The sequence below is a fragment of the Psammomys obesus genome, unplaced genomic scaffold (genome assembly GCF_907164565.1).
Source record: "Psammomys obesus unplaced genomic scaffold, mPsaObe1.curated_primary_1811, whole genome shotgun sequence".
Taxonomy (NCBI): domain Eukaryota; kingdom Metazoa; phylum Chordata; class Mammalia; order Rodentia; family Muridae; genus Psammomys; species Psammomys obesus.
In genome coordinates this window covers 24021814-24047068 of record NW_026592510.1, presented here as the reverse complement: position 1 = coordinate 24047068, position 25255 = coordinate 24021814, and the positions used below count along the sequence as shown (strand labels likewise).

Here is a 25255-nt window from a genome sequence, read left to right as displayed (position 1 = left end):
ACACACACACACACACACACACACACACACACACACACACACACACAGGATTAAGTTCTGTTTCTCTGAAGAACCTAGCTTAACATAGAGAAACTTAGTAAACAGAAGAATTTTACCATATGTTCTACTCAGTCTTTCCCTTCAGTTTACTCTGTAAATCTTTTAATAAGCATTCCAGACCTGGAATCCATAAAGGTTTTTCCTAGTTCACTGAAAGATTTAGAGTGTTATTTGTCATATTTAGATTTTGAAATTGCTTGATAGTGATTTTAAAAAACATTTTAATTAAAAAAAAAACACAAAAACTGAGCCCCCCTGAAGAGAATTATACCCCACCAAGGACAATGCATAGAGAGGACCTAAAACCCCAGCTCAGATGTAGCCATAGACTTAGTCTCCAAGTCGGTTCCCTAATAAGAGGATCAGGAGCTTTCTCTGGCATGAACTCAGTGGCAGGCTCTTTGATCACCTCCCCCTGGGTAGGGGGCAGTACAGCCTTGCCAGGCCACCAAGGAAGACAATGCAGCCAGTCCTGATGAGACCTGATAGGCTAGGGTCAGATAGAAGAGGAGGAGGACCTTCCCTATCAGTGGACTAGGGGAGGGGCATAGGGAGAGAAGATGAGGGAGGGTGGGATTGGGAGGAGACAAAGGAGGGGGGCCACAGCCAGGATACAAAGTCAATAAGTTGTAATAAATTATAAAAAGAAAAAAGAAAAAAAAACCACCAAATGGCTATCATTCTAGCTTGCTTATTTGAAAATGTGACTGCACAGATCTGCAGCAGGTTCTCTGTGTATATATTATAACTTTCAGCTCAGCATTTTTATGGGACTCATGAAGATGTGAACAAATGGATCTCTCATTCTCGTGCCTGCTTTGGGGGCTCTTTTCCTTCGGTTGAATTGCCATGCCTAGCCTCTTTTTTATCTTATTTTATTTTGTCTTGTTTGCTTGTTATCGCTTAAAAGCCTGTTCTTTTCTAATAAGAGACAGAAGGGGAATGTATCCAAAGAGAGAGGAGGTGAGGAGGAACTGGGAGAATTAGTGAGAAGAAAGTGTAATCAGGATATATTGTGTGAGAAAATAATTATTTTCAATTAAAAAAAAAAACGAGGTTGACACTTTTTCTCAATTAGAGGCTGAAAGCACAGGTATACCCTATAATATGGCCTTATTTATTTACTTAGATTTTGGGGAACAGAGTTTAATATAGCCCAGGTACAGTTTGGACTTACTATGTAACTGAGGATGACTTTGAACTCCTTATCCTTCTATCTCCTACTCTCCAATGCTTGGATGGCAGGCATGTGCTTCCATATCCAGCATTTATATTTTAGTCAATAGTAATTTATTATTCAAAAATTATGAAGAAGTTATGTTCTCTTCTGAAAGATATAAAATTAGGGTTTTGTTTCATACTTAGGCTCATGACTGCTTCATATGATAACGTTACTTTCTCAGTGTTGCCAGATATACTGTCTAGAACCTCCAACTGAATCAGTGTGGTTGTTACAGCTACCTTGATCTCACAGAAGTGATCATCATTTCACTATGAAAATCTATAGTATTTGGTATAGGGTCTTTTGACCTTTTCCACAATAAGTAAATTTTATATTATCGGCTCAGTTTACTATCATTGGCTGATTAATGCATCAAACATATTCCTTGTATCTACCTAACATGACTATTCTCCATTAATTTGATACTGTGAGAAAATCTAATTTTTCCCATTGTTTAGTCTTAAATTAATTATCTAGATCACAAGTAAAATTAAGTTACCTATTGTGTATTATTTTTGATCATATATTTCTGGATGGGTTGCCCAAATTTTAAACTTTTTACAACTACCTTCATCCATGGAAATTGTGTATTTCCTTCTTTAATTCTCTCCAAGGTTATCCTGGTGGACTGGAAAGCTCAGCCAGTAAAGTACTTGCCCCACAAGCATGAAAAGTTGAGTTCAACTCCCCAAAACCCACAGAAAAAGTGGTTTGATTATATTTTCTTATATTTCTGGAAGGGATTTAGTCATTTCCTCTCTAAAGGCCTCTATCACATCATAAGATTAGATTTAAGGTCATATTCTTGTAATTCAGATGTGTTAGGATATCCAGGGCTTGTTTTAGCTGGGTTCTGGTGGTGCCATATTGCCCTGGGTTTGTTAAGTGTGTTCTTATGTTTATGCTGGCCTTTAGCCATCTGGTTGACCCTGGCATTGGCAGGCCTGGTGGTCCATGATGGCAGTAATTTAGGGTTTCAGACCCAGGACAAGTGGCTTGAGTACATATTTAACATACTAAAGTGGACCTGGCCTCCAGGTTCTCCCACCATTCCTCAGTCCCTACCTGGTATGCTCAGTCCCTATTTGGTATGCTCAGTCCCTACCTGGTATGCTCAGTCCCAGCCTGACAGGGCATGGCTGGCATACTTGGTCCTATGCCCTGAACTTTCCAGGGACTGGGCTTTCCTATATAACCCACACATTTTGATTCTCTTGCTCTCTCTGCATTTTCTCTCCCCCTGTATGCACATGCCCTTTCTGTTTCTCTTCCCCCTTTTCTCTTTCTCCCTCACCATGGTGACTTCCCTGGCCTCAAAGAATGAGGCCAGGGAACCCCTCTTGGATCTGCACCCAGTAAACCTGCCTTCATGCCTTAATATGCCTTCAATTGGCTCCTTTCATCAGTGGAGACAACCTATTAAGCACACCTCTGGGATTTCAGGTAGAGCTAGTAGTCTCTGCTGGCTGCCAGCCTCTGAGATTACAGATAGGCTGAGGCCCCAGAAATGGCCAGTTACTCTTTTTTTATTATTCTCTCACATGTTACATTCTAACTGCAGTTTCCTTTCCTTCTCCTTCCCTTACCTCGCCCCCTACTCTCCACCTCCCCTCTCTTCTAGATGTTTCCCCACACCTCCCCACAGAAAAAAGCAAGCCTAACAGGGACATCAACCAAACACTGCATAACAAGCTACAGTAGAACCAGGCACATCCCATCACATCAACGCTGGAAAAGGCAACCTAGCAGGAGAAAAAGAGTTCCACAAATAAGCAAAAGAGTCAGAGACAGCCCACACTCCCGCTGTTATGATTTCCACAAGGATACCAAGCCACTCAGACATACATATGTGTAGATGACCTACAGGTTCCCTGATCTCTGAAGTTCCAATGAGTCCCTGTCAGTTGATTCTGCGGGCCGTGTTCTTCTAATGTTTGGCTGTGGTACTCCGCATCTGTTCCCATCAGTTGCTGGATACAGTCTTCTCTTGTGTCTTAGATGACAATTCTGCTAGGCTCCTGTCCCAGCACACTCCAAGTGTGAATATCAAAACCATACCAGCACTCATGTTGTTTGCAACATTATTCATAACAGCCAACATGTAGAAATGATCTAAATGGCCACGACCTCCAACATTCAGATTCTAGCTATTTATCCAAGATAGTATCTGAGAGTAGTTACCAGATGAAAATGGAATCCTCCCTTAAAAATCTAGATGCTATAAGATCAGTTCAGCTAATGTTCCATCAAGGATGGGGGAGGGACTCATGAGGCTCGAGGCTCTGCTTCTTCCTAAAGCATTATTGGCAATTGATAACTACTGAGGGAGAAAAAGTCATTTTTCTTTAGGGGTATGGCCACAAGAAGGCTCAGGTTCTTGTGAATGGCCCCAAACCCATGCACTTAGAAGCAGCAGTAACTAGACTCAGTGAATGATTTAAAAAAAAAAAAGAAGAAGAGGACATGAAGGTGGAAGGAGGCATGGTGGGAGGGACCTAGGCAGCTAAGGGTGCACATGATTGAGATATACTGAATACATGTATGAAATTTTCAATGAATAAATAATTTTATTCTTTGTACTGGCTATTGTTTGTATTCTAGGTACTAAAATAAAAAGCAACAACTAAGAGAAAGACTAGAGCAAACAAAATAGGATGTAGTAAAATTATATTCAATTGAACACACTCTTATCTAGATTGTTCTGGTCAGAATTCAACAGTTGGAAAGATTTTCCCCTGTGTAGGTTCCCAAAAGCTCATTCATTCAAAATCTAAAATACGGTATACTTCAGTACAAAAAGCATAATATCAAGCCAATATTATCTTTTAAAATAGAACAATTATTGTCAACTGGACACAACCTACAGTCACCTGAAAAGAGGTTATCTCAAATGAATAATTGTTAAGATTATGTTGCCTTGAAGCCTGTGAGAGACTGTCTTGACTGATGATTGATATGGGAGGCCCAGTCTACCATGGGTGGTACAGTCCCTAGGCGGAAGGCCAGGCTGTTTAAGCTAGCTAGCTGAGAACAGAGGTGAGCAACTCAATAAGCAATATTCCTCCATGGTTTCTGTTTGAGATTCCTGCCTTGAGCTCCTGCTTTGTCTTTCCAGGTTGTGACCTGGAAGTATATGCAGATAATACTTTCTCCTAAATTGTTTTTGGTAGAAGAGTTCTATTACAACAACAAGATTCAAACTAAAACAACAAACAATACCAAATTTACAAAACACATAAACTTCAGAACAATTATTTTTGTATTCACTAACTTGAGATTTCAATAATCCTGATCCATTCAAATTTACATACCTGACATCCTAAAGATACCTCTACTTCTTCATATTGTAGGAAAAAATGTGGAAATTTTCAGCATACAAGATCTTGAACAAGAAAACTGACTCTCTTCCACAATTCTGTCAGATCCCAGAAAATGTGAAAACCAGCGAGACTCATTGTGTCCTTCATTGTTCACACGGACACAATCAGCTGAACGGCACCAGGCACCAGGCAGAGCTCTGTAGAGCAAGATAGACTTAACTTCAACATCCTGCCCAATAGGGATACTCTCTGAAGAACACTTTGTCATTAACGAAAGTCAGATAACATTAGTTCCAGTAGTCTAAGATACCTACCTTTGTATATGGAATGATAATAGCAAGTGGTCATTAATATTTGACCAGTGGATGGCCCCACCCCCATGCATATATGGGAGGTACTAATTGAACACAATAGATTATAAATAGAATAAAATAAATATGACATGAAGTTGGGGGAAAATGCAAAGAGGAGGGGTCTAGAAGGCATTGGAGGTGGAAAGTAAGGATGATGAAATACACTGTATGCGTATATGAAATTCTCAATGAATAAAATTAAAATAATATTTAAAATGTAGTATTCAAGAACACTTGTTAGTATCCCAAATGGCATAAAATCTAAATGCTATCTTAATATTTCCTTTTTGAGTGACAAAAAGAATTAACTTAGCCCATGAGAACATTTTAAAAGAGTCGGGGAAAATTTATGTTTTAATATTACACAGGACATGTGTATTACATATTAAATAAATCCAATTTCATCTCAGTTTTGTACAAATATATTAGCCTGGGTAAACAGACATTATGAATATCTATCTAGATAAAAAGTTTTATTACACTGCAAAATACCTATTTATCTGTTTCCAAAATATTATCATGCCTTTCCCCTTCTCTGGGTTGATCTTTCTTTCCAGGCAGTTTCTTTGCAGAGGGGTGGAAAATTTAAGCCTCAGCAGCTGTCTGCTTTCAGACTATCAGTTATAATGTAAATGAAGGGGGCAGAAAAGCCTTTTCCCCAGAAAACTCTAAGAAAGACTTACAAGGACTCTACTAAATTTAGCAGTATGAGCTGAGCGGCAGTTGCCATGGAGCTTTTGTTTATTGCACAGACATGTTTTAGTTAGACAGTGTTTGTATAATCATTGTAGGACATCGGTTTTGGAAGGGACAGGAGCTGAAAGGTCAGATGGGAGAAGGGAAGATACCATTAAGGGTAAGGGAGGGAGTGCATGGAAAGACAGCTGGAATTAAGGGGCATTTGAGGGGTGGTATGGAAACTTTCTAAACTCTATGAAGGTGATCCTAATAAGGCCTCCTCATTAGGGGAGACAGAGTCCCACCCGACCATCTCTTGTTACCAAAGGAGGCTTCTAATAGCAGGACTGGGTTGCATCCGATTGTGCTGTTGTCCAAAGGCGTCCCACGGAAACCCTCAAAGAACTCAAGCTGTTGTCAAGACAATGGATGCTCTCCGCAAACTGACAGCAGGGCCATGTTGCCAAGGGTAATACCCTCACAACTCACTGAACATGGAAAAGTTGGGCTGGTGCCCACCCGTAGTGTCTTTGGTATGAGAAGGTACTCTGCAGGCTACCCAAAGAGAAGAGTACACAGCGACCGCGCCAGAAATCCTTCCACCTACAATCCAGCCTACCTGCAAGCTATGCTAGCACAGTGGTAACACAGAACTGGTGGGAATAGCCAACTAGTGTCTGATTTGACTTAAGGCCCACTCCAGGAGACAGAACCATAACTGAGATTGCTTGGGTGAGCACGAACCAGAGACTAGATAGCGCAGAGATCTAGGATAAAACTAAAAACACTACTGGTCTAAAAAGCAAAAGTATCAATAAAAATTACTCCTAATGATATTATGCTATACTCAGATCAGTGCCTTATTCGGTCATGATCAGAGAAGCTCCCTCCTGCAGCAGACAGGAGCAAATACGAAGACCCACAGGCAGACATTATGCAGAGGGAGAATCCTCGGAACACATATTTGAATGGGATGTCTTCATCAAATCCCTCCCCTCAGAACTCAGGGAACCTTGTAGAAGAGAAGGCAGAAAATGTGTAAGAGTCAGAGATGGAGGGAACCCAGGAAAACAAGGCCCTCTGAATCAGCTGAGCAAAGTTCTTATGAACTCACAGAGACTGGAGCAGCAAGCCATCTCAGGCCCAAATGAGGTCCTCTGTATATATATTCGAGCTTTCAGCTTAGTATTTTTATGTGACTTCTGAGTGTGTGAACAAGTGGGTCTCTGATTTTCATGCCTGTTCTTGGGGCTCTTCTTGTTTCCTTCGGTTGGGTTGCCTTGTCCAGCCTCAATGTGACGGGTTATATTTTATTTTGTCATATTTGGTTGTTATTTCTTAGAAGCCTATTCTTTTTTAATGAGAACTAAAATAGAATGGATTTGGAAGGGAAGGGAGGAGAAAACAATCTGGGAGCAATAGAGAGAGGGGAAACTCTATTCAGAATATATTGTATGAGAAAAAGAACTATTTTTAAACTAACTTTTAAAACTCAACGTGGAAAAAAAAATGTGAATTCATTGTACAGGAACAGAATCCAGGTATACCTAGGAGTCTCCTAGGTACTCCTAAGACACCCGCGTTGAAAATGATATGGTATAAGACTAGAAAGGAAAATGAAGCTGTTACCGCAATCAGGAAAAAGTTATTGTAAAGCAAAGTCAACAGGGATGAGAGACAGCAGGGCGTCACAGGGATGCTCACTTCCTTTCATGCTATACTCTGCTTCCATGTGTTACTCTTAAGAGGGGTGTAACTAAGGTTATGTAAATCACAGGGCACTAAGTAAAGTCTATTGATTGAATACCAACAACCTGCTCTAGACACTGAGGAACCTGCCTGACTCCATTTTGAAAGAAGGAGCCATTATGCTGTATTGTTAAAAATTAAGTTTCCATTTACTGCAAGGGCTGAGTTCTGTTTTTAAGGATCCGTTTCCTGAAACCTAATCTGCTCTAGTCCACGACCTTGACTTGCTTTTTGAGAACACCCTAACCCTTCCTAATCACTGACCTCATGGTGATGGATGGCTTGTTTGTTTTTGTTCCGGAGATTTTTTTTTTATTCCTTCCTGCTCCATTGTTTCACTTCTGCAAACCTGCTTTGCAACCAACTATTCATGATTTTACTCCCTAACAGGAGCCTGAGAAGCCTGCTCTCTTTAACCTGACTTAAGTGGCAGTCACTGGACAGCTTTCTGGTACACCCCATCAAAAACCAAGCTTGTAGTCGGACGTGGTGGCACACACCTTTAATCCCAGCACTCAGGGAGGCAGAGGCAGGCGGGTCACTGTGAGTTTGAGGCCAGCCTGGTCTACAAAATGAGTTCAGGACAGCCAAGGCTATACAGAGAAACCCTGTCTTGAAAAACAAAAAACAACAACAAAAGAGACCAAAACAAACAAACAAACAAACAAACAAAAAAAAAAAAAAACAGGTTTGCTTCAGAGTTGCCTCAAAAATTGTAGTAGTGGTCTTGTTCTTACCTCAAGGGGCATAAAACTGCCCAGTACTACTTATGTCTCTCACTTTGCTCTAAAACCTGCCCATCATAGGCAAGAGAAATGTGTGAGATGAAGTTGGGTGAATGAATGCATGGTGTGTAAGGCCCTACATTTGACCTAATAATTCTTCCTCCATAAAACTAATAAAGGAAAAAATGGGTAGATAGAAGCATTTTTACATTCTGTATCATAAAGGCACATTTGTATTCCATATTATAAAAATGAGTCTACAAGTACATACTAATAGTAATCTACCGTGCACATACTGTTAACGGTTAGTTTTTTCCTGAGTTAACATACAGAGTCAGAGGCAGAGAGAGAAAAAAGACAGATAGTGTATCGTTACCCACACCCACAGGAATAAGGGTCCCAGTGAGGTGTCACATGGGAGGACCAAGATTGTGAAATAAAGAAGACAAACTAGGAAATCCTGCGTAAACTGATGACTTCGCAAGTTTGTTAAGAAATACAGCATCTGATATATTAACTTACAGGGGGGAAATGGCCAAGGTCAGCAGAGAGCTAAATTAAACAATTCTGGCAAAGAAAACCTCAGACACAGCTGCCTAAGGACTGATAAGCACAGCCCCGGGGACTTGGGTTCTCAGAAGTGACAACTTTGACTCCTCCGGGGCCCCGACTCCACCCTAGAAGGGCCTGGATGAGGACATAGAACTGAAGCTGCCTTTGTCCTTTCATTGGGGCCTCTGAGAAAGTTCTGGGTGGTCTGGCTTCCCCAGGTTCCCACACGCCGCTGGAGAAATAGAAAGTTGATAGCAGGAGACACTAACCATACCCTAGGTTACAAGTGGCTGGACTCAGACACTCAGAGAATGCAGGAAGCACCCAGGGATGACAAGGAGAACAACGACGCAGACATCGAGTCTCAGAAAAGTTTTTTCCAACCTCACCACCCAAATAATCTGCTGACTGGCAATGGGATGGACAGCTGTTTGGGGGATGCTAGCCTGCTTCCTTTTCCAATTGCCAATTCTCCAAATGCAATTTAAAGGTTCACGGACCTCGGACAGGCGACACGACTTTGTATTACAAAATAATCTGAACACTACAGCAACATCTCAGTATTGGATCAGCTCTAAAGCCAATCTAAAATTAACTTCGGTCGTTTTAATAATGGACTTATAATGCTAAAATAAAGCATGAAAGACTGTCATTATTTGGTGGGATTGTAGTGAGAATTTTGGTTTCTTTGAAAAATATATATGTTATATAAATATGTTTTTGTTTTAATCCCAGGTGTGGGATATGGGGCTGTTTGTCCACAGGTGTTAACTACGATTGTCCGCTGTTCTAGGAGGGGTATGATTTTTGCCAGCTCTAGATAGTTCAATTCTGGGGACTCTGGGAAGCAGATAGACGGGAGAGCTCCGAGGGGGCCTGCAGCAGCTGCTGCCAGTTCCTGCTCTTCCATTTGCTGGGCTGCTGGGTATTTTGGCAATGAAGACAATGAAGATTAGACTTGTCCTAAGAACTCAAAACCCCTGATCAGTAGAAAGTACTCTAAACACGTCTGTGCTCCCTTTCCCCTCTAACCTTCTTTCTCTCTTACCTAGTGTTGGGGGTTGGAAAGGTGGGAGATATAAAAACCTAATAAACTATTGAGAAAAAAGAAAAAGAAAAAGCACAACATGGGATGATAGCAGTTTTTTCTTTGGTTCTGATACCATGAGAGGAGGGAGGACAAAGGAACTCAAGATACTCCAACATCTTTCCACATCAGAGTGGTCAGACCTAAGATACAACTCACACAGCTAGAGCAGATGGTTATTCAAATAAGGCCTCTGCTTAATTGTGACCTGAAGCCAGTACCCACTGCCTGTTATAGCTACTGTCTGTCAGCACACAGAGCTCAGAAAAGATTCAAACTTAAAACTGATGTGGAACTCAACTCCAAAGGGGGGGGGGGGGGGGGGAGGACAGAAGATAAAAATACCAAATATATGTTTGTATTTCTCACTACGAGGTCTTGCACGAGTTATCTAATGTTTAGATGACTTAATTCTTCCTCTGAGGATAGAAAAAATAATAATCCACAGATACTCATAAGGCAAATATCAAATATCAACCAGGCTCTTTGAGAGCTTTCCACCTCACCTATAAGCAAATCCCAGCATCTTTGATCTGAGCCTGGCAGCACAAGCTTGTAAACCGAGCTACTTAGAAGCTAAAGCAGCAAGACCTTGAGTTTTACACTTATACCAAAAATTAATAATAATTGACAATAATGTGGAGAGGCAATCGAGGAAGATGCCCCTGCTCCTCACAGGTACACACAAACAGAAGAGGTAACAGCATCCTGAGGTGACTTTTTTGCCATAGACTCCAGAGTACGCACAGTGGAGACAACGCTGGGAAACTGGCAAAGACTCACTGTTACGGCGCAGGTAACCACCATATTGTAAAGCACAAACTGGAAGGGTCAGCAGTGGAGGGGAAGTTCTTAAAACACCATCCTGCGGAAGGCCCTGCCTTACCATCCTCAAAACCTTGGGTGAACATACAGGGCACAAGGCGCTCAAGTAACGCTCTGAGGGTCTTTGTCATGTCACCACTCAGACTATGATGCAAGGAAAAGGGAAACTGAGCCAGGTAGTTTTGAAGTGCTTATTGCCAGGAATGATCCATTATTAAGAAAGCACTGCTGAAGCCCTTTACAGCCCAAGTAATGCAACGATAATGAGACAATCAGAGAAAAGAGATGATGTATTCCCAGACTATTGACTCACTGTGTGTTCCCAAGCATGTTTGCAACTGGGCCTTATATGTTTGATGCGTGAGTGCTAGACTACAAAAAGCAGTGATCTGCATGGTGATTTGGGAATCTCCCAGTGGGCACTCTAGAATATTTGTGAGTCCGTGTCCGTGGATGACATTGCGCGTCATGCCCACTGCGGGTTCTAGTCTGGGGGCAGAGGAAGCACTGATTTTTGCCAAGGGAAGTCTGGGTTGAGACTTAGTACACAGTTTTATCATAATGAAAGCGTTAATAGGACAGAAAGGAAACCCACAAAATACACTAAAAGTCATTTTAAAATTCTGAATTTCATCAGATTTAAACAATAGTAATCTTAAAAAGCCAAGCTCCTGTGTGTTAATGGTGTGGTTTGTGTTTGTTAAAAAAAAATAGAATACAGTGAGCTAGATTTTTTCACTTTATTTCCTCCAAAGCTTATACAAAAGCAGAGAAATACGTCCTCTCACAGATTATGTTGGTTTTGTTTCTCTGAAAATTTGTATTCTTTTACCTTTATTATTTTTATTTCTTTTTCACAATTTATTCATTATATATCCCAACTGAAGCTCCCTCCCTCAACTTCTTCCGGTCCCACCCTCCTTCCCTTTTCTCCCCATCCCTTCCCCTAGTCCACTAAAAGGGGAAGTTCTCCTCCTCTGCCATCTGCCCATAGCTTATCAAGTCTCATCAGGACTGTCTGAATCCTCTTCTTTGGCCATATCATCAGGAATGAGTGATCAAAGAGCAGGCAACAGAATTCATGATAGAGGCAGCCCCTGTTCCCCTCACTTTGAGATCCACATGGAGACTGAGCTGCCAATCAGCCACATCTGAGCAGGGGTTCTAGGTCCTCTTCCATGGTTTTCAGTTGGTGCATCAGTCCCTGCAGGACCCCCTGGGCTCAGATCCTTTAGCTTTGTTGGTCTCCTTGTGGGGCTCCTGTCCCCTGCATGTCCCTCTATTGCCACCCCTCTCTTCCTGCAAAAGACTCCCTGCACTCTACCCAAAGTTTGGCCCCGAGTCTCAGCATCTGCTCTATTGGGTGAATCCTTTCAGAGGACCTTCTAAAGTAGACTCCCATCCTGTTTCCTTTCTTCCACCGCTTCTGGTGTCTATCCTGTTTGCCATTCTGAATGAGATTTAAGCATCCTCCCTAGGGTCCTTCTTAGTGTTTAGCTTCTTTAGGTCTGTAAATGGCTATCCTATATTATATAGCTAATATCCACTTGTAAGTGTATACCATGTGTTTTCAAGTGAATGCTTTGGGCAAAAAAATAATTGTTAAGCGTCTTGTTTATGAAAGCAAGAATACATCATTTGAAATCATGTGGGGCTGGAGAGGTGGCTCAGTGGTTAAGAGCACTTGCTCTCAGAGGACCAGAGCCCAGCTTTATGAACCTCTGATTTTACTGGGCCTCCATAAAGATGCATGGGAAACCCTAAAACAGTTACATCACCGAAGAGTCCCACCCAGCCTAGGTAATGAGCTCCCAAAGCTGTGTAGATGAAATCTTCCTTCTAATATTCCACCTCCTGGGTACATTAGCACCCCCCCCAAAGCACATGCAGTTGGGCAGGACCAGGTGCAGCAGGTGGGATGGGAGAGAGGGAGTGGCTGTCAGCTCAGCTGAGAGTCAGCCACCCTCCCACTTCTCCTTCCATGGGGAAATAGTAACAGGCCCAGCCTTTGCTCTGATTTTTTAAGATGATAATAGCCATGAAGGACAGCATTCCAACCACCACACTGGGCCTTCTTGTGGTTTCTAAACACACTGCATAATGTAGGGAAAGTCAGATGACCTTTTAATTTAATAAATGAGATTTTACTGGGGGTGGAGGGAGCCTCACTAACTGCTGACCACTTTGCTAGGTAAAAGGAAAGTAGATACAAAGGCAACCTGATAATTTTCTTCAACAGGGAGAGTGCTGACTTTCTCTTATCTCAGTCTGCAGACAACAGTGTCATGTTCAAGTGGAAATGAAGAAACAGTCCAGTTTCTTACAGGAGAGATTGAAATAAAAATAATTATGGGCTGTATCACTTAAGTCAGTGTAAACTTGACACTCTTATCTTCAATTTACATTTTATTGATAAAATTTGAACTATGTGAGGATCCTACCAAAATATAGAATTATTAAGGGGTTGATATTACAGAGTCCAACTACCATTCTGCTCCACCCTCATTGTCTGGTCGCTGTTCCTCCACCACTTCAGTGAAATTCAAATGGCAATAACTGAAGTGAAGGTAAAGGAAGGATAAGCAATGTGAGCCCAGCAAGGCAAATCACTCTGTCACTGGTGCCTCCTCTGTGTATAGTGGTCAGAGAGGAGCAGACAGCAACAGTGTCTTCTGGGTATGCCAGGAGCACTGTACAAATGGACTGTCTCAGCAGCTACATAAAACCTGTACAACACCCAATCAGTCAGCATTCCAGCATGGAGAGGGGAGGGGCTCGGGAGCCTCCACCCCTAAATGAGGAGCTACCGGCAGTTGATGGTTTCTGAGGAGAAAAAAAATCAGGGCTTTATTTATTTATTTATTTATTTTAAGAGTATGGCACTTGGAATATCAACCTTGTTCTGGTAGAAGGCCCTACACCCATGAGTATATGAGTAGTATAAATTACGCTTGCTAGGTTATAAAAAAAAAAAAAATTTAAAAATTTAAAAAAAAAAAAGGTCAAAGTTGGGAAGCAGTAGGGAGGTTGGAGGGTGGATCTTGGAGGTGCTAAGGGAAAGATGGGGGCCTGGATAGGATCAAACTACATTGTACACATACATGAAATTCTCACAAAATAGTACAAAACAAACGTAAGCAGCAAAATCACTATGAACACTGGGCTTTAAATTATGCACATTAGTCCTTCAACAATTAGAAACAGCATTCATGGAAATTTTTCATTCCTTAATCAGATTCTATTCAGCTAAAAGCAAGTACAGCTCCCTTCTTAAAATGAGACTATCTGAAGGTCAGACGCAAATTTAAAATTGCAAATTAATCTCTTTAAAATGAATAAGAACTCATCCAACCGTCTGCATTCTGGAGAAACGGAGAACTGTTAACTTCTAATCCATGAAGCTAGAAACTTCAGCCAGCCCAAGCCTGCTGCTTCCGGAGGCCTGGGGTTCTTCATTTGATGTTGAAAAGCTGAAGAGATAAAATATAATGTCATGAGAGGACACTGGTGACAACTATAAATGTGTTCAGGAAGAAGGATATCCGAGTGGCATGGCTTTAGGTGCCACCTACTTTGAGGATGAGCCTACTGAACTCAGTTAATCTGCTCTAGAAACACCCTTATGGACACCCCCAGGGGCCATGTCTCCCAGACTCCAGTCTTCAAGTAAGACCAACTATCATAGTGGCCAAGAGGGACACCTCTAATTCCTGTGGAATCCCTACTGACTAGTAACAGACTAACAAGACCACTATTATCGTTAGCAATATTAACCTGATCTCGAAGCTGTTTAAGGACAATATCCTTGACTGCTTCCTTGGCATATTTTAAGCCTGACAACATCAGGAAATACTAGCTTGGTGGCTCCTTACTTTGGCGTCCGTGTATCAGCAGCTTGCTGATGTCTGGGTATTGTCATATCTACTTCCCACGCAGGAGGATTGCCAGTGAAATCTCCGCTACATTCAGCATCACAGATAAGAGGATAACGGCTAAATGTAAGGGGAAAAAAAAGAAAAAGAAATATCACAGGGGGTTGAAGATCTATGCAGACTTTGGAGTTTAGAAGGCTGCACTCAAGGCCAAATGCCGGTGATTGGTAGATACACTGATTCCAACTGGTTTTTCAAAACATTACAAAACAGTGATTATTGAGCATGGGTTCATGCTCTGACTCCATCACTGACCAACCAACCAATGACATTGGGCAAGAAATTCCACTCCAGTGTGCCACTTTCCTCACCTGGAAATTGATGTCATGAAATCTATGTCATTGAGTTGCCATATGTAACAGACTCATCATTCAAGTGAAGCGCTTACAACAGCGTAAGCCTATGATATGCTACATTAAAATCCTAGCTGCAGTGGGCAGTAGATAACATAGAAACTCCCAACTGGTCAGGGGTAGAAAACAAGCATCAGACAAAAATGAGTCATTTTTATCACAATCATATACATGTGTGTTTACACACACACACACACACACACAAAGACTGTAAAGGAAGAGGGTATGGAAAGATGGTAAGAGCTAAAGGTTAGGGAGCATCAGACAGTGTCTCTGAAGATGACAGGACCTCTGCACTCAAGAGCTCACAGTACCTGTGGTTACATTCATAAGACCCACATAACATCAAGCCATGCCCCTAACTGAGGAGTTATGAATAGCTGATGGCATCTGGGAGAGGTAGTCCGGGGTGTTTTGTTTTTAAGGATTTGGCTCTGGGTAGGTCAGTCATACCCCAGAGGACAACCCCACACTCATGAATATATGAGCAGAACAAATTGAAGTCAATGAGGTATTTTAAAAATTAAAAAAAAAGGAACACAGTGTGCGGGAATGAACAGAGGATGGAGGAGATAAAGAGGGGGAATAAATATGATCCAAATGCACTGCATGCAACTCTCAAAGAATTAATTAAAATATTGCACTGAAAGGGTTAGCTGCTATGGTGGGTATTACTTTGTGTAAGGGAACAGGCAGGGCAGCTCTCCAATAATGACTTGAATGGAAAATACATTTGTATCAAAATAAAATATTGAATGTGTTCACTCATATGTAGATCCTGAATCAGACACACAGGACATGAGCATTAAAGTATTATTTGGGTAAAGAAAGGGTATTAGCAGAAAGGGGGACAGTAGAGGGTAATGGGGTAAATATGGTCAAAGTATATAATACACTTGAATTTACATATATTTATGAGCCCCTTTACTATAGTCAGTGAATATAGCCTAAATAAAATGTTTTAAAGTGACCATAATAAAGTGAGGCAATTAGAGTGATGTTGTTCAAGTGATGAGGAAAAGTGTAATTAAAAATATAATATCACAACTTTATCGCCACATTTATGTGCACAACCATTTAAAACAAACCGATTTTAGATAGCTTTTTAAGTGTTCTTTAAATGATTTTAACCAGAAAAACCTAACACATTGCCAACTCCCCCCAAAAGCCAAGTTTTTCGTAACTTTGCTAAGACCCCATCAGAGTTGCTCATGATCTATACCTTGGACTTTCTCGAGTGGATCAACTAATAAGGTAGAAAAAGAAGCTAAATATCACCATATGGGTCTGATTCGAAACTGCTCCCTCTCCCTGTGGTTTGAGCCCCACCCGCTCATGCTGCATGCTGACCTTGATTTCTCCGATGTATGCCTGTATCTTTCAGGGTTTTGTTTTCCCTTTCTGTCCTCAGTAAACTTAAATCTGGACTTATTTTTGCAGCAGCCTAGTTTGATTAGCTGAGTGAGACCGGGGAGGCTTTCCACCATTCAGACACCAGCATTAGAAAAGTAAGTTGTCTTCCTCCTCTGCTCCAGCATTCTAACACTCTAGGAGACAACGGTAATTTTGACGAGGTGGAGCCAAGGACAAAGATTTATATCCCGTTAAGCCTTGGTTCCCCCACCACCACACCTACCCACGTCCATGCCACGCACGCCCTGGGTTGAGTGATTTAACATGTGGGGATTTGGGTCTCTTATCTAAAGTCTCAAGGTGCGGTTGGGGCCTCGGGCAGTGCCTGGCCTACGGCACTCACCTGTGCATTACGCAGGACAGCTGCATCTCAGCCCGGAGAGTACCGTTTCTAGAGAAGTATGTGAGTTTAGTCTCAAGCAGAATGACGTCATTAATAACCTACAGGAGCAAAGAAAAATTACAATCTGTGCTTGTCTCACAGATCTCCAAACACTGCAAGGAATTTGAAGAACAGTTTATTGGTACTTCCAGTTCTCAAAGAGAAAGGGTCGTGGGAAACTGGACCATTTTCTAAATGAAGAGACAGGTTCAATCTGGTACACCTCCTAGATGTAAAAGCCACATAATACTTGCTTATTGAAAGAGATCAGATCTTTGGTTCATAGTTTTTAAATTGTGTGCTCACACCTCCTTTCCACAAACACAGGGGAAGGTAAAGCACTGCTTATTGCAGAGAACACCAGCTTTCAGATCAGCTGAAACCCATTTTGGAATCCATGCTTGTGAGAATTTCATTTAAGTGATCAACTCTGATTTGTCTTAGACTGGGTCCCATGTCACCTGTGCTGTCCTTGAATTGTCTAGGCAGCCAGGCTAGCCTTGAACTCCTGCTGCTTCTCCTCCCTCTGCCTCTCCAGTGCAGGGTTTGCAGGGGTGCTGGGCCATGCCCACTTTCTGTGGCCTTGGGGATCAAACACAGAGCCTTGCGCGTGCTAGATGAGCACCCAGACAACTGAGATACATAGATACAGCCCCACGCGCCGCGTCATTTCTTAAGAACAAAAAGAATCAACCCCCTGATAGCGTTCCAGTTCTTATCAGTTCTCTGGCTGGACTGTTAAAGCATCTGTAGGGCCAGTCATAACTGAGTTCATCACAGCCTAGCATCTCCTTTTGCACAATAGGCATTCTCCCAAGGGCACTTAATAAACACCCTTGTATCCCTCATCCACTGCTCCATCTAAAAATTGTCTTCCTGTGTCACCAAATCCGTCATTCATCTCAACCTGTCAAAGTTGTGCCGTTCTCTTAACAAGCAATGTTACAGCAAAGTCTCCCTGGTTTTCATTTTCTTAATCAACTCAAAATAATGTTAGTGATATGCATAACTTTCACTATCAATGTCCCCCCATAAGGAACTCTGAAGGCCTTTGTCATGTTTAACCGAGGTTACTCCCTTCCACCTGAGGCTAGCCAAACGATGTGGGCTGTAATGTGCAACTAGTGTGAGAAACTACTTTGTGATGAAGAGAAAACAGTTCTCTCCCCCTCAGCTAGCAACTTAACATTATGTGGCTGTTACAGACATTAACCCAGCTATGTAACAAATAGAAACTTTATGATTCCCATTTTGTAGATCCAAGGAAGGGATCATAAACAATAATGTTTCTTCTTACTTTATTGACAATGCCACAGGAGTAAGTACGATAGGTAAAGTCATAGACATCATTTGGCCAGACGGTGGACACAGGGCAGCCGATTCCTAAAAACACTTCATCAGGTTCCATATATATATTGGAAAATAATATAGCCTTAATCCTGAGATAGAACCAGTGATTGGTGCATTGCAGACGAATGACTAAGAAATAGAAAAGAGAACATTCCTGTTAATAGGCTGTATGTGAATCATTGCAGAGCATTTGAGCAAATCTTGTTAACACACAAGTTCATCCCTTAACAAAACAAAACATGTTAAAGAGAGAAGCAAGTCTGTAAAAGATGGTCACATATTATTACTTCATCCGTAAGACACTCTTATCTACCAAAGGCATTTTTTAGTGAATCTGTCAGAGGGAGATCAATACAAATTTAAAACATTTTTAATATTTTAATTCTATTCTCTGAAGGTAATATTTTTCTTAGGACAAGTCTCACTGTGTAGCCCTGGGAACATCCTGTATAGAGCATACTGGCTTTAAATTCAGAGATCCACCAGCCTCTGCCTCCCGAGTGCTGAGATTAAAGGTGTGTGCTATCACACACCAGCCTCAGGAGTCAACATTTTATACAGCTGGGCATAAAAACACATTTTAATTGTATATTCCTCTAAACTAGCTCATGTTTTCATTTCTCTCTCCACAGCCTCATGATATATAAACGAAAGCACCAAGGGTTGATACAGCAATAAACACTTGTGAGAACATAGCAACCAACTTGTTTTGCTCTGCTTTTTGTTGATATTCCTGGGATGCCAGCTCTCTTGCCCCACTCCAAAAAAAAAAAAAAAAAAAAAAAAAAAAAAAAAAAAACAGGAGTAGTGGATCTGGGGATCTGGGGAAAAGAGGAGGTGGGAGGTGGGAAAGGGACTGGGAAGAGTGTATGGATGAAGGGAGAATTTTTTAATTTTATTTAAGTAAAACTACAACTCCTGAGGAAATAGAATTAGTCATTAAAAGGCTCCCAACCAAAAAAGCCCAGGGCCAGGTGGTTTTAGCTCAGAATTCTACCAAACTTTCAAAGAAGAGCTAATACCAATACTCCTCAAAATATTCCACAAAATGGAAACAAAAGAAAGATTGCCAAACTCGTTCAATGAGACCACAGTCACCCTGATACTTAAACGACACAAAGACTCAACCAAGAAAGAGGATTTCAGACCAATCTCCCTTATGAATAGTGATGCAAAAATACTCAAGAAAATACTCTCAAACTGAATCCAAGAACACATCAAAATCATCATCTACCATGATCACATAGGCTTCATCCCCGGGACTCAGGGATGGTTCATCATATGAAACTTTGTCAATTTGTTCCACCATATAAACAAACTGAAAGGAAAAAAAAAACATTATCTCATTAGATGCTGAAAAGACACTCAGCAAAATCCAACACTCCTTCATGTTAAAAGTCTTGGAGAGATCAGAAATACAAGGGGCATACCTAAAAATAATAAAGGCAATATACAGCAAGCCTAGAGCCAACATCAAATTAAATGGAGAGAAACTCAAAGCAATTCCACTAAACACTATATACATGATAAATAAATAAATAAACAAACAAACAAATTTTAAAAGAAAAAAAGAGATTCCACCATGCTACAAGGACACTTGCTCAACTATGTTTATTGAAGCCTTATTTGTAATATCCAGAAACCAGAAACAACCTAGATACCTCTCAACTGAAGAATGGATAAAGAAAATGTGGGACATTTACACAATGAAATCCTACTCAGCTATTAAAAACAAAGACATCATGAAATTTGCAGGCAAATGGGCAAAATTAGAAAATATCATCCTAGATATTGAGGTAACCTAGATACAGAAAGACATGCATGGTATGTACTCACTTATAAATAGATATTAACCATAAAGTACAGTATAACCAGGCTACAATCTGCAGACCCAAGGAAGCCCAGGAGGACCTCACTCAGAAGAAGAAATAGACATCTGAAGTAGATGGAGGGAGGAAATTGTACAGGAGAGGTGGTGGGAAAGTTAACAAGGTTGGGGATCAGGTGTGTGGAGAGGGGAGGAGTGGAGATGACAGGGAGAGAGAACAGAAATTGGCAGGGAGGTATCTCTGGGACAGGGAAGGCTCATGGGGGTCTATGGGGATGACCCTAACTGGGACTCCTAGCAGCAGAAGATATGGAGTCTGAAGTTTCCAGGTGAGACTTCCAGTCATGAGAGGGGCACAGCAACCCTCCCATAAAGCCTTTGACCCAAAATTTATCTTGCCCACATTACAAGAAGTGTAGGGATAAAGATGGAGCAGAGATTGAAGGAATGGCAAACCAATGGCTGGTCCAACTTGAGATTCACCCCATGGGAGAAAGCCAACCCCTGTCACTATTAATGATACTCTGCTAAGCATGCAGACATGAACCTAGCATAACTGTCTTCTGAGAGGCTTCATTCAGCAGCTGATGGAAACAGATACAGAGATCCACAGCCAAATAATAGGCCAAGCTAGGGGAGTTTTGTGGGAGAATAGGAGGAAGGATTCCTCTATCCTTCCTAGAGCTAGTGGGGGTCAAGGACACCACTAGAAGACCTACAGAATCTAACCTGTGCACATGGGAGCTCACAGATACTGAACCACCAGCCAAAGGGCATGGATGGACTGGACCCAGAGCCTCTACATATATGTAACAGATGTGCAGCTTGGTCATCATGTGGGACCCCTAGCAATGGGAATAAGGGCTGTCTCTGACTCTGTTGCCTGCCTCTGGATCCCTTTCCCCTAGCTGGGCTGCCTTGTCAGGCCTCAATGGGAAAGGATGCTCTTAGTCCTGCTGCTCTTGAGGTGCCAGGGTGGGTTGGTACTTCTTGGGGGGTCCCCTTTCTCTGAGATGGAGATGAGAAAATGGGAGGGGATGTGAGGGTTTGGCAGGGAGGAGAAAAAAAAAAAACTAAGTATCAAAAGAAAAAAAAAAAACAAAAAACTACAGCCCAGCAATCAGGTGCATGAAACTTGAGGGAGATAACCGTTACGATTCTCCTTTTAACTCAGAATATCTAGAGACAATATTATACACATACACACACACATGCAAACACACACAGACACACACAAAGTGGGAGCCAGACAATTCCAAATGTTTTATACTAAATAACACAACTGAAATGATAGAATTGTAAAAACATACAATTACGGTTGGTCAAAGATTAAGGGCTGGAATGGAAGAAGACAATACGGCGGCGCACTGTCACCTTTGATCCAAGTACTCAGAAGGCAGAGGCAGGAGTATCTCTGGGAGTTCAAGGCCAGCCAGGGTACATGGTGAGACCCTATCACCAATATACAAATAGATATGTATAAAGGAAAATGGGATTGCCTCTTTTTAAAACGTGAAAAACGTTAAAATGAAGAGCAACATGGCCTGCCCTCATAGTGATAGAGAAACTCTGAAATTAGCCACAATGACTAATGTTATTTTTATTTTTAAGTAAAACTAAGAAAATGACATACTGATTTTTCCTGTATTAGTACTTTTTGTTTGTTTTATCTGTTTTTTGAGACAGGTTTTCTCTATGTAACAAAGCCCTGGCTGTCCTGACCAGGCTGGCCGAAAATTCAGGGATCTGCCTGCCTCTGCCTTCCCAGTGCTGAGATTAAAGGCATGGGTTACCACGCCCAGATCTGTAGTACTTTTTATAAATACTTCTATAGTGGGAATTTCTAAAAATAAAAAGGATTTAAAAAAAATAAGAGCTTGATTTACTTCACACTCACGGAAATCAGTCACCTGTGAGTACTGAATATTCTAAGAATGAAAAAAAAAATTTTAAGGCAAGATTAATTTCTTCTCAAAAGACAAAACTGGAGCCATGATATCAGAAAAACCAAACAATGTCTGCTCTATGGCCCCACAGTTCTATTTCTAACAAGGCAAAAAAAAAAAAAAAAAAAAAAAAGTCACTCAGGGCTAGTGAGGTAACTCACTGGGAAAAGGCATTTGCCAAGTCTGGCTACAACACACATGCTGTGGGACCACACATATATGCACGCACACACACACACACCAATAAATAAATAACACTTTAGAAGTCCTAATAAGAACAGAAAAAAATTTTTTTTTCAATGTATCCATTCTATGGATTACAAAGTAGCAATTAAAACAAGCCAGTGCTACAAGTATCTTTAAATAATACTAAGCAAAAATAAAGCTGTAGAACAAACTATAAATAAAACTCTAGATGCCTGCAAACCATTCTTCTGCTTCTATAAAACATGAACTGTGCAGAGGATCGGCTGATTAATAAGCTTCCATATGGACAGAAGGAAGACTCAGAGATCAGAGCAGACCACAGGGACTCCCATTCTAATTCCCACTGTTATCCCAAATAAACTTAAGCATGGGAAGCGAGTCAGAGTGGAGATAACAAGTCCAGATAATGAGGTAGTGAATACCAATTCAATTCCTAGAGCCATATTTTAAGTAGCTTCTAATACCAAAATAAATAAATAAATAGATAGATAGATAGATAGATAGATAAATAAATAAATAAATGAATGAATGAATGAATGAATAAATAAAGCAAGCACATTAATCAATGTGTTTAGAGTCTTGCAACTTCCTTAAGACTGGGTTATTTTGTTTTAAGTAGTTTGACAAAAATACATAACTTTTTGTTGTAATTCTAAACTTTAAAACTAATAGTCTACATTCATATTCAGAAGACCAGCCATTCTAGTTTGCTTGACATAGAAGATGGATCAGTTAGTCACCCTACTAGAAGGAGCTCACCTTCCCTCTCAGATACTGTGGCTCTATAATGGATAAAGACAAGGAAAATGCTGAGCCTTTGCAAAGGCTCTTTTCCTAAATGCCACAGCAAGTCCTGAGTTCTTTTACTTATTTTTGGTTTTTCAAGACAGGTTTTCTCTGTGTAGCCCTGGGTGTCCTTGAACTCCCTCTATAAACCAGGCTGGCCTTGAACTCACAAATGTGTCTGCCTCTGCCTCCTCAGTGCTGGATTGAAGATGTATACCACCAAACCCAACGATTCCTGAGTTCTTAACAGCCCCTGGACACCTCTGTGCTTTCTAGGCCACCCTACTTTTCTATCTAATTCATCTCAACTATTGGGCCCCCAGAAAATGATGTGGTCTGGGAAGGGTCAAAAGAAAGGGGAGTTGGAGAAAGAAAGAAAGAACTCCAATGAGGACAGTGTCTAGTCTCAGTAGAATTGTTACATTCTAATATCAGGCATCTGAAAAAGACCAATCTCTATGAAAAAGTCTAAAATCCACATCCCTCAGCACATGTTAAGATATTCCAGTTCTCCAAAGTCACATGTGATACCTGTCCAATCATCAGCACAAGTCTTCATAAAGGGAAGGAGGAGGAGGAGTCCCCACAGGCCCAGGAAAGACTTCATTGCTCAGACTGGAGATCCAACCCCACAGAGAAAACAAGAAACAACAAAGAGTAAGAGGCCTTCTTATATGGCAGAATAGATGACCCTCAGTTGGGAGTGATTAACTAGCACCTTTAACACGTGCCACTAAGCACGATCAGTTCCTCATCTAAAATGTAACACTTTATTGAGGTATTGAAGAACTAGAGTGAACATGACATAAAACCTGCCACAGGACTGTTCCCATAGCACACTTGAAATTCACACACAGCTCTTACCCACAACTGCTGAGAGAGGAGATCTCTGCAGGTGATTCAAAAGGAATAGAGGCACGACCCGCATTAGAATCTCCACCATTATGTACAGAGTGATTTTATACACTAAGGTGTACTTTCTTAAAACTCCCCAACATCCCAAAATATCTGTGTCTCCATATCTGAACAATGAAGGAGTGTCTGAGAATATAATTGTCCTCTGGAGCTCCAAATGCAAAGACTCAAACCGTGAGGCCTCACACACTTCTGCTTTGCCCCACCAATCAGAGTCACCTTTTTAAACACACAATGGCTGGATTGCAGCCATTCTGTTTTCTGATTCAGCAAGACTGGAGTGGGACTGGGAATTTACATTGCTGAGTCCCCAAGGGACACTGATACTAATGTCCTCAGAATGGATGGGGCATAAGGACTTGCCTTCACTGAGCATGCTGTGTTGATGCTCAATAGCAGGGTTCGTTCGCAAACTTTAAACTACGATTATCACCTGTGTACCTTGTTAGGCAGCAGCCTCTAACCCAGACGTGGGGATTAGAGCCAAAGATGCTGCAGTTGTAATAAATTCTCAGGTGATACCAATGATTCTCTATGACTACATTTCAAGTAGCAAGGCCTGAAAATAATTCACAGCACAATTATATTCCTTTCTTCCAAAGGTGACAGACACTTCTTCAAAATGAGGAGTTAAAAATCTCAACTATGAAAAATGGCTTAGATGGACATTTAAGTGCTGGGAACGTAACTTAATGGTGGGAAACTTACCTACCTCATTCAGGCCTAGAAGTTTGATTCCCAACACCCAAAAACTCAGATTCAAGCTATTCTGCTTTTCCATCTCTAGATCTATTATTTGAGTTCAGAACTACATCCCATGATATTATAGCATGAAGGACAGAGCTACCGAAAGGTGAAATGACTAGAGGAATGCACCAGCTCTTGACTGCATTGCCGGGAATGTATAATTGCACTAACAGTCTGTTCCAGTAGACGCTGAAGTTATAACTGAACTGGTAGACCTTGTGCTTAGCATACACAAGCACTTGGTTCGAGCCTCAGCACTTTTCTCTCTTTTTCTTTTCTCATTTTTTATTTTTATTTTTTACAATTTATTCATTTTATATCCCGATTGTAACCCCCTCCCTCACATCTTCCTGGTCCCACCCTCCCTCTCTCTCTCCCTGCCCCGTCCCCTTCCCCTAGTCCACTGAAAGGGGAAGAGACCGCCTCCCCTACCATCTGACCCTAGTTTGTCAAGTCTCATCAGGTCTGCCTGGATCCTTTTCTTCTGTGGCCTGGTAAGGCAGTGTCACCAGAGGGAGGTGATCAAAGAGCAGGCAACTGAGTTCATGACAGAGGCAGCCCCTGCTCCCCTTACTAGAGAACCCACATGGGGACTGAGCCGCCTATCAGCTACATGTGAGCAGGGGGGTCTGGGTTCTCTCCATTCAGTCTAGGTCCTTGCTTTGTGCATCAGCCTCTGCAGCCCCCACCCCACCTGGACCCAGATTGTTTTGGCTTTGTTGGTCTCCTTGTGGAGCTCCTGTCCCCTCCAGGTCTTTCTATCCTCCCCCCCTTCTTCCATAAGAGTCCCTGCACTCTGCCCAAAGTTTGGCTGTGCATCTCTGC

The 25255-nt window shown here is 41.5% G+C and overlaps 2 protein-coding genes across 2 annotated transcripts in view; both read right to left on the bottom strand.

Moving 5' to 3' along the window:
- Oosp4b (oocyte secreted protein family member 4B) overlaps window positions 1–4721 on the bottom strand; it is a 14218-nt gene extending 9497 nt beyond the window's left edge. The window contains exon 1 of the mRNA XM_055614113.1: window positions 4594–4721. Coding sequence (XP_055470088.1) covers window positions 4594–4600 — 7 coding nt within the window. The 5' untranslated portion in view covers window positions 4601–4721. The remainder of the gene's footprint in view (window positions 1–4593) is intronic.
- Window positions 4722–13959: 9238 nt separating this feature from the next.
- Window positions 13960–23375, bottom strand: Oosp1 (oocyte secreted protein 1). Its single transcript, XM_055614200.1, has 5 exons — window positions 23300–23375; window positions 17949–18130; window positions 16613–16710; window positions 14444–14563; window positions 13960–14041 (listed from the first exon to the last, which is right to left on the bottom strand). The coding sequence occupies exons 1-5, from the start codon at window positions 23373–23375 to the stop codon at window positions 13960–13962; spliced, it is 558 nt and encodes a 185-aa protein (XP_055470175.1).
- Window positions 23376–25255: the final 1880 nt, after the last annotated feature.

What these genes read in the sequence shown, in the direction of transcription:
- Oosp1 (XM_055614200.1), bottom strand. Translation starts at nt 23,375, where the DNA reads ATGAAGTCTTTCCTGGGCCTGTGGGGACTCCTCCTCCTCCTTCCCTTT. An exon ending in CCTGTGGCATTGTCAATAAA is followed by an intron (nt 16,711 to 17,948) that starts GTAAGAAGAAAC and finishes TTGCTCCTGTAG; the next exon opens with GTTATTAATGACGTCATTCT. An exon ending in GCTGATACACGGACGCCAAA is followed by an intron (nt 14,042 to 14,443) that starts GTAAGGAGCCAC and finishes TTATCTCTTCAG; the next exon opens with CTTTTCAACATCAAATGAAG.